This window comes from Triticum aestivum, chromosome 7B (assembly GCF_018294505.1).
Source record: "Triticum aestivum cultivar Chinese Spring chromosome 7B, IWGSC CS RefSeq v2.1, whole genome shotgun sequence".
NCBI lineage: Eukaryota > Viridiplantae > Streptophyta > Magnoliopsida > Poales > Poaceae > Triticum > Triticum aestivum.
Genome location: NC_057813.1, coordinates 579,131,566 through 579,146,306, shown reverse-complemented (window position 1 = coordinate 579,146,306; position 14,741 = coordinate 579,131,566). Strand labels below are relative to the sequence as shown.

At 45.2% G+C, this 14,741-nt stretch overlaps 1 protein-coding gene across 1 annotated transcript; it reads left to right on the top strand.

Annotated features, from left to right (window-relative positions):
- Positions 1 to 10,821: 10,821 nt before the first annotated feature.
- On the top strand, positions 10,822 to 12,457 carry LOC123161071 (UDP-glycosyltransferase 87A1). Its single transcript, XM_044578928.1, has 2 exons — positions 10,822 to 11,335; positions 11,508 to 12,457. The coding sequence occupies exons 1-2, from the start codon at positions 10,852 to 10,854 to the stop codon at positions 12,413 to 12,415; spliced, it is 1,392 nt and encodes a 463-aa protein (XP_044434863.1). The 5' UTR covers positions 10,822 to 10,851; the 3' UTR covers positions 12,416 to 12,457.
- The last annotated feature ends 2,284 nt before the right edge of the window (positions 12,458 to 14,741 follow it).

The following is a 14,741-nucleotide window of genomic DNA, read 5'->3' as shown; positions in this document are numbered from 1 at the left end:
ATGTCTGCTGCTGAATCACTAGGTTCTCATCAACTTAACTCATTTGCAGCATTCCTCGAAGAAAAGTTGCATACCTCTTCAGAAACTTCAGGTGTTCATCCTCAGCTGAAGAAAATGGCTGACGACAAGAAGCCACAAAAGGGAGGAAAAAGGCCTGAGGTCAATACAGCATTTGAAATCCCTGAGGACATTTATGCTAGATACTGCACTCCTGACGAGGCCAAGTTTGGCAAGGAGGACAAGAATCAGCGCAAAGTGTGCATACAACGGATTGAGAGGAGATGGGCATGAGAATGGAGGGAGTACAGGTATGTTACTCCCAAATACATGAAGAAATTCGCGCTCAACCCTCCATGCTCAAGACCTCCATTGAGACCTGGCCAACTAGCGGATCTCACCAGCCTCAAGCGCGGTGAGGACTATGCTGCTGAATGGGCTAGGCGCCAGGCCAAACTGGCCAAGCAAGCAAAGGAAGCAGTGAGGAAATTCAATGAAGATTCTACTGCTGCTGCTAACACTGCTGAGGCCTCTGGTAGTAAGCCCAGGAAGGTTATGCCAAATAAGCCTTCCCACAAGTCTGGTGCCTCTCCTTCAATGCCCTCACGGCCAAGCTCCTCAGAAATGCCCTCAAGGCCAGTATCTTCAAAGCCCTCACGGCAAATTCCTCAGTCTGCTCCTCCTCCTCCAAAGTCCTCAGTTCCTCCGACAAAGTCTTCAGCTGCTCCGACCAAATCTTCGGCACCTGTGCATCTTGCCACGTGCCAAAGAACAACTGGCATCTCTATTGCCTCAGGAGCATCTGCTAGCTCCACTGCTGCACCAAGTTCCTCAGCCGGTCCATCTCTGCTGAAGAAAAAGGCCACTGCTGGATGAGGCCTTCGCCCAAGTCCTCACAAGAAGCAGGTTGCCTTCCAAATCCCCTCTGATGACGATGAGGTTGATGATGAAGAACTTGCCGAAATCATCAAGGACAGGCAAGCCAAGGCCGCTAGAGCCAAAGGCAGCAATGTGCCACTAATTCTAGATCCCAAGTTGATCCTTGATTTCATTGACTTATGGCACAAGGACCCCACTACACCTTTACCGGAGATGAACCTCACTCCTGGTCAAAGTCATGTTCTGACTCACTTCACTGAGGAAGAGAAGTGGAAATATGAAGAAGGATGAAGGCTGAAGAAAGCGCAGTACAAGAAACAGCGCTACCTCAAGGACAATGTCCTCACCATTACCCCTGAACAACTCATTGCTTTACAAGCTGAAATCAAGCAATTGAGTGATGATTTCAATCGGTACTATGCTGATTGGAAGGGAGCAAAGGTTCGGTTCGTCAAGTTGATGAAGACTTTCTCTTCAACTGCCACTGCTCCGGTGCACGTTGAAATTCCTCAGGCTGAAGCATCTGCCCAGCCTACTAAAGAACATGCCAGCATCGCTGATGTCAGCCAGGCTGCTAAAGAAAATGAGAGTACCAGGGCTGATGACTCCATTCCAGCCACTGAAGATATTGCTAGGGCATCCACTAGTGGTGCGCCTGAGGAAAGTGAACAAGTCAGGGCAACTGCAACAGTTGCGCCTGAAGAAAATGCACCAACATCCTCTACACCTCCTGCGCCTACACTAACTCTGATCCTTCCATCTGCATCAGATGCGAAGAAGACCAAGGCCGCAGAAGGTGCAGCTGTGAAGAAAAGGAAGGCATCAACTTCTTCAAATTCTTCAGCTCTGAAGAAGATGAAGACTCTGATCAGTTCAATTGACAATCCAATTGATGTCGTTCCAGTCTCATCAATGCCATCAAAGGACCTTGTTCCTTTTGGTGAAGATTATGTGATTCTTGATGAATCCGATGAAGAAACTCCTTCTGCTGCTTCGATAGAGCAGTTGGACGAAGAAATTGAAGTGGGTAGAATCCCTTCAACCCCAGTCATCTCATCACCTATGCCTCAGTTCACTGCTGAAGAGGCTGGTGTTGAAGAAATGGAAGATGAGGATGTGGACATCAGATGTACCACACCAGTATTGAATGATGACTTTTGGGAAAGTCAGCACCCCAACTCTCCATTGTTCACTCCTCTCCAAGCTATTCCTCAGTCCCCGGCCGCTACTGAAGTTCAAATGGGATCTGAAGAACCTTATGCAACCCCAAGTGTTCATGAAGAAATTCCAGCCACTAGTGCTGAAGAAAATGTGAATGAAGAAGTGATGACCCAGGCGGCAGCTGCAGAAGAAACTGAAATTCCTCAGCATTAGGAACCTGAGATTGCGATTCCTGAGGTGGTACTGCAGATCACTGACACCCCTCAACCCAAGCCAAAGAATCCCTTCTCCAAGAAGCCAAAATTCAAGGCTGATGATTTCTTCTGCGAGCGTGTGTTCTTCACTGATTTTAACCCATATGACAATGCTCGTCTTAGAAGGAAGCGCTTCTGGACTACCAGCTAGGCCAACTTCTATTCCTCAGTTCTCTTTGACAAGGACAAAGTCTTCGACCACAAGCACATTCCTCACGTGGATATGGAATCTATGCCTTGCTTCACGCCGGTCCTCAATATGCTTCATGATGCAGGTCTCCTTAACTTTTGCACTGACATCGTTGACTAGAATGAAGAGCTTATTCTTCAGTTCTACGCAACTTTGCATATCACAGGCGATGTTGTTGACGTCAAATAGTGGGTGTTGGACTGGATGACCGAAAACACTCATTACAAGGCACCAGCCTCTGAATTGCTTCGTGCCTTGCCAATCAGTCCTCCACCAGAAGGCGCGCGATGTCTGTATGATGAACCTGAACTCACTGACCACTATATGCAAGTGCTCATGAAGTCGCTGAAGCCTGGACAAGCCCAAAGGACCAAATTCCTCGTGAAGGATTTGTTGTATGTACCAAGGACCATCTATCGCATTCTGACGAAGACTATCAGTCCAATCAAAGGTCATGATTCATTGGATGAAGAAATTGTGGGGATGATGAAGAATATGCTCTTCAACATCATGCATGGTATCCCTATCAATTACCATGATTTCTTCATGAGGACTCTAGCGAATGTTGCACTTTCACCATTTGGGCTGAAGCCTTACGCGCCGTGGATCATGAGATTCCTCAAAACAAGGTCTTCACTCAACTACAAGGCTGATTTTCGGAATCACCTCAGCTACTTGCCCCCTATTGAAGTCCCCAAGCGGACAATTTCCTCATCCGATGAGAAGGGCAAGTCACCAGCCGTGATCGATGAAGGCACTCGTCCATTGGATGGTCAGTTCTGCAAAGCTGCATCTTACTCCACCAATGATGACTCTGCCACACATGATTCTGCTGCCAATGCTCCAAAGTCAAGTCCTCAAGCTACTGCTCCTCGTGTGATGACTGACCGTGAACTGATTATAAGTCTTCACCAGAAGGTCGATCGGAACCATAAATGGGTTAAGCGTCAGTTTGGCTTTATTCTTCACGACATGACTTCTAACCATAATGCAGTGAAGAAAAACCACTACTACCTCCATGAAGTGTTTGATTGCACCTGGGCTATTCTGTCACATCTATATGGTGAAGAAGATCTGAAGCAAATGGGCTTCAAGGAAGACTTTGACTGGTCTGCACCTCCACCGAAGAGATTCAAGAAAGTCAAGGTTCCTTCCTTGGTGGCCAGCTCATATTCTTCATCACGCGCCACGGACGAGCATGAAGACTTGGACGACACTGCAGCAGGCCCTACAACGACTCAAGACCCTGACAACGCTAGCGCTCCTCCATCATCATGATATTCTTCAGGGGCGTTAGTCCTCAGTTTCAACCCTTTTGGTCATTCGATGACAAAGGGGGAGAAATTTGAGTTAGTCTTCAAGCGGGTCTATCTTATATGGGCGTTTTTTTGCTAAGTTACAACTCTCGTTCTTCTGATGACTTTGCTGGATCGAGTTGTAATCTTAAACTCTATGGTGACCTGATACTTTTGTTGTGTTCTTCTGCATGCTTATTCCTCTTTAATGTTAATGCATGCATGCTGAATTACATCAGTCACCATATTTCATCATGCATTTCAAATTCTTCATATTATATATCAAATGCGTGTATGAATTACAAGATATAGGGGGAGATCTCCATGATTATACTCTTCAAGTGTGCATTGCTTCAAAAGCAAATTCCTCACTATGCACATCTTCAGGGGGAGTTCTTCTATATCTTGCAATCAAATTCCTCAATATCAGTATTTACACTTCACATGTTTATCCCCGTTGAAAACTTAACCTATATTGTCATCAATCACCAAAAAGGGGGAGATTGTAAGTGCATCTAGTGCTCCTTAGTGATTTTGGTGTATTGAAGACTTATAGGTTAAGGGACTGATGCGTTTGTGAGTGTACACAGGTCTATAAGTCTATGAGGAGTTTGATATTTACAGAGAAAGTCGACCCCTAAAAATGAAGTTCTTCGACTGAAGACTTTGGATTTCTGAAGACTTTCTGAAGACTTTGAAAGTGAAGAAATTGGTGTGACCTTGAAGACTTGGTAATCATTCGAGGAACATGAAGCATGAAGACTCTTGTTTTTACTGTTTCATTTTCTCTTTCTTGAGTCATAGGAAACACCGTACTGTTAAAGGGGGTCGAGGAAATACTAAGGAAAAATTTCCATGTGATGCTCAACTCAAAATCCTACACCTACCAATCCTTTCGAGTGAAGCCATTGGAAATCTCGCACAGTTCAGTCATATTCTTCAGTGACAGAGACGAAGTTCTTCTGGTCTCTGAGGAATTTGTTCTGACTGAAGAGTTAGGAATTCGCCAGTGCGGATTGCCTATGAAGTGAGGAACATGATAGCCCTGAGGAATTCGAACCTCAAATATTCCGACCGTTGCTGTGCTACGCGCCAGCTGTCCCAAAATATCTACCCACCTAACGGTCATATCAGACAAGGGCATTTATGTCTTATCATGTCGGGCTGCTCCCCGGCTATAAATAGCCGCCCCCTACAACCACTAGTTGGTTGGCTGCTCCGAGAGAAACTGACACTTGTCATTTGAGAGCAACCCATCCTCCGAGGACTTTGAGTGAAAATCATCAAGTGAGGAAATCCCAAACCCAAACCTACAAAACCCAAAGTGATTGAGCATCACTGAAAAGATTGATCCTGCATGGATCCGACACTTGCTTCCTTTGAAGAGTGTGCTTCTTCCAGACGGTTAGGCGTCAAGGTCTAGAGCATCCAAGAGGAATTGTGGATCGCCGAGTGACCGAGTTTCTGAAGGTTTGGAAGTCACCTGAAGACTTACCATGAGTGATTGGGTGAGGTCTGTGTGACCTTAGCTCAAGGAGAATACGGTGAGGACTGTGTGTCCGGGACTAGGTGTCTTCGAGTTTAAATACTCAGCCGCTCCAACCAGATGTACAACTGAGACAGTAGTTGGAACTGGTCTACCAAATCATTGTCTTCATCGAGCTAACTGGTTCTATCTCCTCAACTCTTTCATTTCCTCATGTATGTTGTTGTATGCTTGTTCATATCAGTTTGAAGACATTGACTGGAGACTTTCTCAATTTTCTCAGTTCCAATTCTTCAGTCTGTCCGTCTTCTTCCTTGTGTTATCCTGTGTTTACGCTTTCTGTACTCTATGCTTGTCTTCATTTCATCATGATGACTATGCTTGTGTTCTGTTATGTTCCTTTCTGAGTACTCATTCCGCTGCAAGTAGTTCTTCATTTAGGAATTTCCTCACCAGCAAATTCCTGAGTGAAGAATTCATAGAAATCGCCTATTCACCCCCCCCCCCCCTCTAGTCGATATAACGCACTTTCACACAACAAACTCATCTTAGCAAATATTCTCCACCACTTTGAGTTAGTACAAGTGTCAAATTTCCATGTACTCCAGACTTGGGTTGTCTTCTTCGTAGCTTACCGAGAGCTACTCGACGAGTCTGCCATAGACCCGCCGCCTCTGTGGAACACATATGCTACCCCGGCAACTTCAGTCTCCATGTCTCCACCTGCAATAGTGCCCCCTTGCAACTTGTAAAGATGCAAAGATGTCCTCTCTCCCATCATCACGGTCACCTTATCTTCCACGATTCTCATGGTCTTCTTATCCCGATCACAACGGAATATCATACCACCATCATGTAGAACTCCAAGCGAAATTAGATTCCTCTTCAACCCTGACACATGTCTGACTCTCCGAAGCACCCGTTCTACTCCTTCAAACATATTGATTTTGATGTCACCTACTCCAGCAACACGATGGCCCGTGTCATCTCTCACGTAGGCTATATCAAGCTCACCAAGCTTGTACAAAGAGAATCACTCCCTATTGGGCATCATATGGAAAGAGCTAGCCGAATCCAACATCCACGCTTCACCTTTAGTTGACTGTCGTTGTCTGAGTCATCACTATGAGTTGCTATATTAGCATTTGACCCACCATTGAGATCTGGACAATCCTTCTTGATATGTTCCCACTCCTTGCACTTGTGATACTCCACCTTCTTATTTTTCATGTTCTTTCCTGCCTTGCCCACCATTGACTAGCAAACCTTCACGATGAGCGCCTTTTTATGTGTTGTTCTTCTTCCTCATATCATAGGATAATAACGCTGCAGTGACATTCTCAAGTTTAACAGTCTCCTTGTCGTACGCCAACGTAGTGATCAAATGCTTATAGAGCAACAACAGTGGACAAAGAAGGAGAATCGTCCTATTCTTATCGTCAATCTTAACACTCAGACGTGCTAGATCCGTGACAACCCGATTAATGGTATTGATGTGATCCACAAAATCCGCCCTCTCTTGCATCTTCGGTTTGTATAACTTTTGCTTCAAATACACCTTGGACGTCGTAGTCTTTGACATAAACTGACTCTCCCATTTCTCCCCAAACTTTGTTCGGCGAATTCTCATCTATCACAATGATAGATGACTTGCTCCGACAAACACAATCGTATGGTTCCGGTTGCTTGAATCTGCAACTCCTCTAGGTCATCATTATCCATCTTAGTGGCTTGTTATCCCGCAATGCCTTCAAGCATCCTTGTTGCGCTAACAAGTATTTGACTCTCGTCTGTTATAACACGAAGTTTCTGGTCCCGTCGAAACTTTTGCACTTCAAATACGGCACCCGTTGGCTCCGTGATTTTTTCCTTTTCGGCTGGCCTGCGAAGAAAATAACTAAACTGCTGTACCGCGCGCGCAGGTAGAATTCTTTTTGCCTATGCTTCATGTACTGATGCTGCAAAGTTACTCAACTCCCAACACTAGCAAATGCCTTAATCTCGCATGCTACTTCCGATGGACCCCGTCGACGTATTGCTTGATGGATTTTTTTATTGTTATCTTTTTTTGCTGAATAGATCTGCCAGCTCGTCCCAGCTTGCCCTGCTGCATCCTGCGGTACGGTTTTGGTGGGAGAGAGGCGTTAGGATGGGTGCAGCCCAAAACCGTAATATTTCGTGGAAAGTCATTTGTGATTCCGAGCTTCGGTGCCCTTGTCCACGTTTATGTGCATTGTCCACGTTCATGCGCAGGATGTTGGCCCACCACATGCACAGCCAAACATTGGTTTCCTGCGTTGCTACGGCGGCAACCGATCCTGATTGCTTTTATTCTTATCCAAGAAAATCCCGATATATGCCTGATCTGACGGAAATACTCGCCAGAGCTGCAGCCCGCTAGTCCAATTGACTAATTAATTTTCCCGACCCCTCTGAATCAACTAACTGTAGCCTTCGAGCCTCCTGCTGAATGTGGATACCGTCTGTTATAGTGGTGGACGCCATCTGTAGATCTATCAAGCACTAACCAATCACAGCACGAAGACGACACCAAGATTTGTTAACACAGTTCGGTGAACTCATCTATTCTGCGGGGCATGAATACATATGTTCCTCATCGTTGACCATTGCATCGACCGCATTGATCGTCGGCCCGACACAATCCGTCGGCTCCGTTTGTGCGTCAGCTGTTATCAAGTTGTCATAGGTTACATCATGTGATGCCCCTCGTTATATAGGAGACTAGAATACACATATTCGACTTCAACACTATCCTAGTCTGTCCAGACCTATTACAATTTCAAGTCCTACTGTAACTCTAATAGTACATAATATTCGACACAAACACAACAAAAAAGGGACTCTTTTTGTTCCGCACTTCATTTTTAGGGTAACTTTGTATATAGACCAAAATAATATATTATTTTGATTTAGCCATTCATTCATTTTAATTGTGTCCATTATATAATAGCACTGCAGATTCGTGACTGGAAGATGTGAATAGCAATGAAAGCACGAGCATGGATTTCTTGTTCCCGAGCTCTAGTGTTTCCGTCGTAAAAAAAATTAAAAGTCATATTTCAAAGTCTAAAAATGTGAAAAAATCATAGATGTTCTTAATGATATATTCTACAAACATGTAAAATTTAAACTTAAAATACTTTGAATTTTAAGCTACACAAAAATAATAAAATCTAGAGATCAAAATATGTATTTCAAATTTTCAAATTTGTTTAGATTTTATCACTTATGTGGAGCCCATAATATATATAATTTGACTAATTTGACGTTGCGATTTTGCACGTTTGCAATCTACATCATGTACTACATCTTGATTTTTTTCATAAGTTTTTGAAACTTTTAACTTTAAAAAAATTAACGAATGGAGCACCGAAGCTCGGAATCACAAATGACTTTCCACGAAAGCACCTACTATGTGAGTTTGTTTGTTGATTACAAACATGGGCGACGGACTTCTGCTTGTTTCAGACCATCGTGGCTGATGGGTAGCATAGTATATTTTCTAAATTATAATAATGTGGACCACCATGATTGCAAACCACCACATAATTAAGGGCCATGATAATTTTTTCTATGTGGGCGAGTAAGGTAGCTTTATTTTCTAGCAGCAATAATTGTTATAGTCTTAGTTTCAAGAAAATATATACTCCCTCCGTTTCAAAATAGATGACTTCCATTTTGTCCATACATGCATGTATATATAGACTAAAACATGTCTACATACATGCATGTTTGAACGAATGAAAGTCATCTATTTTAAAACGGAGGGAGTAGTTATGATCTACCAAACCATGTTCTGAAACGGAGGTACTCACTTCACCTTTTCCAAATTACAAGATGTTCTGTCGTGGATTATGTATGGGTAGAAACTAGTGAACCGACACACCGAGACGCACCGAAACGGAAACAAGGCTAGGGTATGTTTGAGAGTAAAGTACTTTTAAACTATTTCAAGAAAACTATAGTTTTTGAAAATACTGTGGGTTCAAATACTTTGAAGTGTTTTACATTAGCAAAAAATATAGTTTTATATAATTCAGTATTTAATAAAACTACAGTAATTTAAAAATATATAAAAATGAGGTCCATAGCTCTTTTTTCAGGCTGAAGTATTGCTTTGCTAGGCATGATAATACTGGTATGCCGTTTTAAAATACCACAGTTTTAGAAAAACTTTGGCGACAACTAGATCTAAACATTTATAATTTAAAGTGGAGGAAGTACAAAACAAAAGCAGATTCATCCTGTTTCTTTCGCTTGTGCCATGTTTAATCATTAGAAGCCTAGACACGTGTTCCATCCTCTCACCTCATATCTAGAAGACAATAGAAGGAACATCTGGAAGTTGGAGAATAAAGTGACTATGGTCGGTTTGAAAGCTATGTTTCTCCAAGTATTCCGGTAATTCTTCAGTTTCTAAGCTTAGCTTTTCTTAAACCATAATATTTAGAAAATAATGTATTCAAGTCCTTGGCAAAGGAATGTTGCAGTTTAGAAAAAAGAGGTCGGGACTCGAGTTTTCAATAGGACAAGAAAACTATAGTTTTGGATAATATTTCATTTTCCAAAATAAAATACTTATAAGACCCAGATCCCTTAAATTATTTAATACTTTTGGAAACCAAGTATTTTAGGAATACTTAAAAAATTAGGAGCTCCCAAACAGGGCCTACTTTTTAAGATGTTTGGGTCTAATAAATATTGTGGTTTTATAAACTAAAATATTGTACTATAAAATTTAGATTTGTTTGCCATATTGGAAATTTTGGTATGTTTGGGAGCTCCATTTTTGAAGTATTTCATGAATACTTTGGTTTAAAAATATATTTAAGTATTGAATACTTTGACGTATCTGGACGCAGTGAATAATATGGTTATAAAAGCTAAACATCCTCTAAACTTCTGTTTTTTTGCTAAAAAGAAAACTTTACTCCCAATCCGCCCTTTCCTAAACTGAAGTATTATGCAAAAATAGAGTATTCATTAGCCTACAATAAAATACCTCAGTTTTACAATACGTAGTTTTGAAAATATTGAGCACCCAAAATGCAGCCGTTGGGAGCGCAATTTTCTAAAATCAAAGTATATATTGGCAAACCAAAGTATTTAATAGCCAGGCAAAGAAAAACTTTAGTTTTGGATAATACTTCAGTTTAGAAGAAAAAAAAAGTCAAGATTGAAGTTTTCAATACAGAAGAAAATAAAGTTTTGAACAATACTTAAGCTTTTAAAACCACGGTATTCACTGCATCAGACACGCCAAAGTACTAGAGTGTTTTATAGAAACCGTGATACTGGTTACATGCTTCAAAAATACTTCGATGACAAACTAGTCCTTAGTTTCGACCAATTTTTCTTATAAATTGAAATATTGTTGGTACAAAACTGTAATATTTCGCTCTAGTGATTCGTTTTTAGAACTCTATGATTAAAAAAATACTGAGCTCTGAGCTCCCAAACGAAGCGTGCATCTCAATCAGCATCGTGTTATATAATACAGTACTAATTATGTAACCTGCATTCTAGTGGTCGCCAAACCCCACGGATCTCCTCTCTGCATCTCAAACAATGGCCTCCACGACAGCGGCGTCGGTTCGGCACGTGGTCGCGTTGCCGTACCCGGGCCGCGGCCACATCAACCCCATGCTCGCCCTGTGCCGCCTGCTCGTGGCCGCGGACGGCTCCCTCACCGTCACCGTCGTCGTCACGGAGGAGTGGCAGGCGCTGCTGGCCTCCGTCACGCTGCCGGACCGCGTCCGGCTCGCCACCATCCCCAACGTCACCCCCTCTGAGCGTGGCCGTGGTGCCGACCACGCTGGATTCGTCGAGGCCGTGCGCGACAAGATGGGGGAACCCGTCGAGCGGCTGCTCGATCGTTTGGAGCTGCGGCCGGAGGCTGTCCTGGCCGATACCTTCCTGACGTGGGCGTTGGCCGCCGGCGCGCGGCGCGGGATACCGGTGTGCTCGCTGTGGACTCAGCCGGCCACGTTCTTCTTGGCGCTCTACCACTTGGACCTGTGGCCACCGGTGGATGGACGTGACTCCCAAGAAGGTAAGTACTAGTAATTATCTGAGAATGCTCCAGTATTTGTTTTAGAGTGATAGAGATGGGAACGAACAAGCATCTAAGTATGCTTCTGCTAGTGTGTTTGCAAAATGCATCTCCAATTCGTCCTTAGCTAATCGCACACATAACTACTGATGTGTACTTTCATGCTCTGCAGAACTAGGCATCAAGTCTTTGGAGGAATACCTCCCGGTCCCGGGCCTCACATCGATAAGGCTGTCTGATCTCAAGATCATCCGCGCCTGGGAGAGAAAGCGACCATTTGAAATAGCAGTGGAGATGTTCGCCGACGTACGCAAAGTACAGTGTGTCCTTTTCACCTCCTTCCTCGAGCTTGAGCCCAGTGCCATCAACACAATAGCAGAGTCACTTCCATGCCCCGTGTACCCAATCGGCCCTTCGGTCCCGCAATCGGCACTCGACGGGGACAACAAGATCCACGAGGAGGAGCACCGTGAGTGGCTGGACGCGCAACCAGAGAACTCGGTGCTGTACGTCTCGTTCGGCAGCTATATCCGCATGCCGCCCTCGCAGCTCCAAGAGATCGCCATGGGTCTGCGTGACAGCGGGGTCAGGTTCTTCTGGGTGGCCCGGGACAAGGCCGCCGATGTGCAGCAGATGTGCGGCGACAGGGGGTTGGTGGTGCCGTGGTGCGAGCAGCAGAAGGTGCTGTGCCACCCCTCCGTCGGCGGCTTCCTCAGCCACTGCGGATGGAACTCGGTGCTGGAGGCCGTGTACGCCGGGGTGCCATTGCTCGCCTTCCCTCGGACCTGGGATCAACTGGTGAATGCCCGGATGGCCGCCGACGAATGGAAGGTCGGCATCGACCTGAGGGGGCAGAAGAGGGAGGATGGCACCGTGGGCAGGGCCGCGATCTCTGCTGCCGTGGGCAAACTGATGGACTCTGACAGTGGTGTTGGCCAAGAAATGAGGAGAAGAGCTGCCGGACTGCGCGAGGATTCCCGTTGCGCGATCCAGGAAGGCGGCTCGTCGCATCGTTCTTTCACCGGTTTCTTGCAAGATCTCGTGGATGGGAAACTCGATGTAACGGGAACTTCCCAGTGATATTTCTTTATTTTCCGGTGAGTGGCAATAAAATAAGCTGTTTATGCGTCTAAATAGTGTAAGAGCAACTCCAGCAGACCCCGCATCCCGCCGGCCCGCAAAACACGTTTGCAGTTCGCACAAAACAGCTTTTGCGGGTCAGTTTAGGCTGGCACAGATGCAGACCCCCAAACGGATCCGTAAAAAAGTATATTCGCAGAATATTCCTTTTTACGGGTCGGCTTTGGGGGTCAGCTGTGTGCGCTGCTGCATCCCGCATATCATCAGCCCGCAAATATCAAATAGAACATAATTCAACAATCAGAAACAAACTGTATTATTCCAATCAAACATAATACAATAATCATTCGCATTACAAATAATTATTCAAATAACCATAGCAAACTTAAATAGTGCAATAAAAAAATTGTCATGAATACAAATACAAATGAATACAAAAATAAGTCACTGTCCAGCCATTTGTCAATGGTGCTCAATGAGATCTTTCTGAAATTGAAAGTGGGTGTCTGCATTTTCAATCTCCTTGTATGTCTGAAGAAAAGCTCTAATGCGGTTTGAGTCTCTTGCTGGTTTGACACGGCTACCCACATTGTCGTAAAAGAATTCTAAGTTCAATCCTCTCCCATCTTCAAGAATCATATTGTGCAGGATAACACAGCATGTCATTATGTTTTCAAGGTTTTTTTATCCCAAAAACGAGCAGGACCACGGACAATGGCAAACCTAGATTGCAAAACACCGAATGCTCTTTCAATGTCTTTTTGGGCTGCCTCTTGCACCCTTGCAAATTCACATTGTTTTTTTGTTTTGGGTTCTTTGATGCTCTTGACAAATGTGCATCAAGGAGGGTATATACCATCTGCAAGATAGTACCCCTTTGTGTATTCATGCCCATTGGCAGTGTAGTTGCAAGCAGGAGCATCACCACTAGCAAGCCTAGCAAACAAATGAGACCGTTGCAACACATTGATATCATTGAGAGTACCTAGCATACCAAAAAAGCAATGCCAAATCCATAAATCCTCGGATGCTACGGCCTCTAGCACAATTGTTGCATCATGAGACTTGCCACAATACATTCCTTGCCAAGCCTTGGGGCAATTTTTCCAATTCCAATGCATACAGTCAATGCTACCTAGCATGCCAGGCCAACCTCTCCTCTCATTTGATGCCATCAATTTTTTTGTGTCATCTTCATTGGGTGCCCGAAGATACTCAGGACCGAAGACACGAATGATCGCTTTCGCAAATCTACGCACTGACTCAATTGTGCTATCTTGACCAATGCGAGGATACTCATCGGCATAGTCAGCCGGAACGCCATATGCAATCACCCGCATAGCTGCGGAGATTTTTTGATATGCACTAAATCCCTTTAAGCCCGCGACATTTCTTCTTTGATTAAAATATCAACAATTTGCCTCGCAAGCTTCAACAATTTTCACAAAGAGGGATCGGCGCATTCGGTACCTTCTCCGAAAGAGGTGCGGGGGATATGTAGGATTCTCCGCGAAATAGTCTTGCATCAACATCTCATTCCCAAGATGGCGATTCCGAGGAATGCACAAACGACCGACAGTCGATCCTCGCCTCCTCTTCCGGTGCTCGTCTTCATGCTCGTTCACGGCAAGCGCCATGACTAATGTTTGCTTCCGGAAGTTCGCAAGCATGCTCTCAACATCCGAGTCGTTCGAATCGGACAAATCGAATAGCAAGAACTTCTCACACGGGGTCAACTCCATCTACACGCACACCGGCGCGTCAATCTACTACGTAGCTCGCAAAAATCACAGAAAGGGACTCACCGGTGGCGGCTGATCCCGGGGCGGCGACGAGGGGATGCGCTCGACGGCAGTCGATCCCCGACGGCGGCGGCGACGGGGGGGCGGCTCTTCTCGCCGGATCCGGAGGGGCGATGCAGCGGCTCGACGCGGGAGGGTGTGGGGCGGCCCCGGGGCGCGATTCCCCCGCAGATATGGCCAGAATCGCCAGCGGCGGACGGGCGGAAGCAAAGGGCGGGCGGTGGCGGAAGGAGGGGGAAAGCGCGCGGGCTGAAATGTCCCTCCCGCTAATTGCTTCTCTTCGATGCAGGGCACCGCGGCCGCGAGGGGGAAACCCGCGTTTTCCCGGGTTGTGGCGGAGAATTTGTCGCGCCCCCTAAATTTTTTTGCGGGACGAGGCGGGATGCGGGGTCTGATCGGGCAGGCTTTCCGGCCCGTACCCGCATTTTGGCGGTTATTTTGCGGGTCGGGGGCGGATGCGGGGTCTGCTAGAGTTGCTCTAATAAACGGATGCAGTGATGGCATGCGGGTTTTCTGAGTTTTTC

What these genes read in the sequence shown, in the direction of transcription:
- LOC123161071 (XM_044578928.1), top strand. Translation starts at nt 10,852, where the DNA reads ATGGCCTCCACGACAGCGGCGTCGGTTCGGCACGTGGTCGCGTTGCCG. An exon ending in TGGACGTGACTCCCAAGAAG is followed by an intron (nt 11,336 to 11,507) that starts GTAAGTACTAGT and finishes CATGCTCTGCAG; the next exon opens with AACTAGGCATCAAGTCTTTG.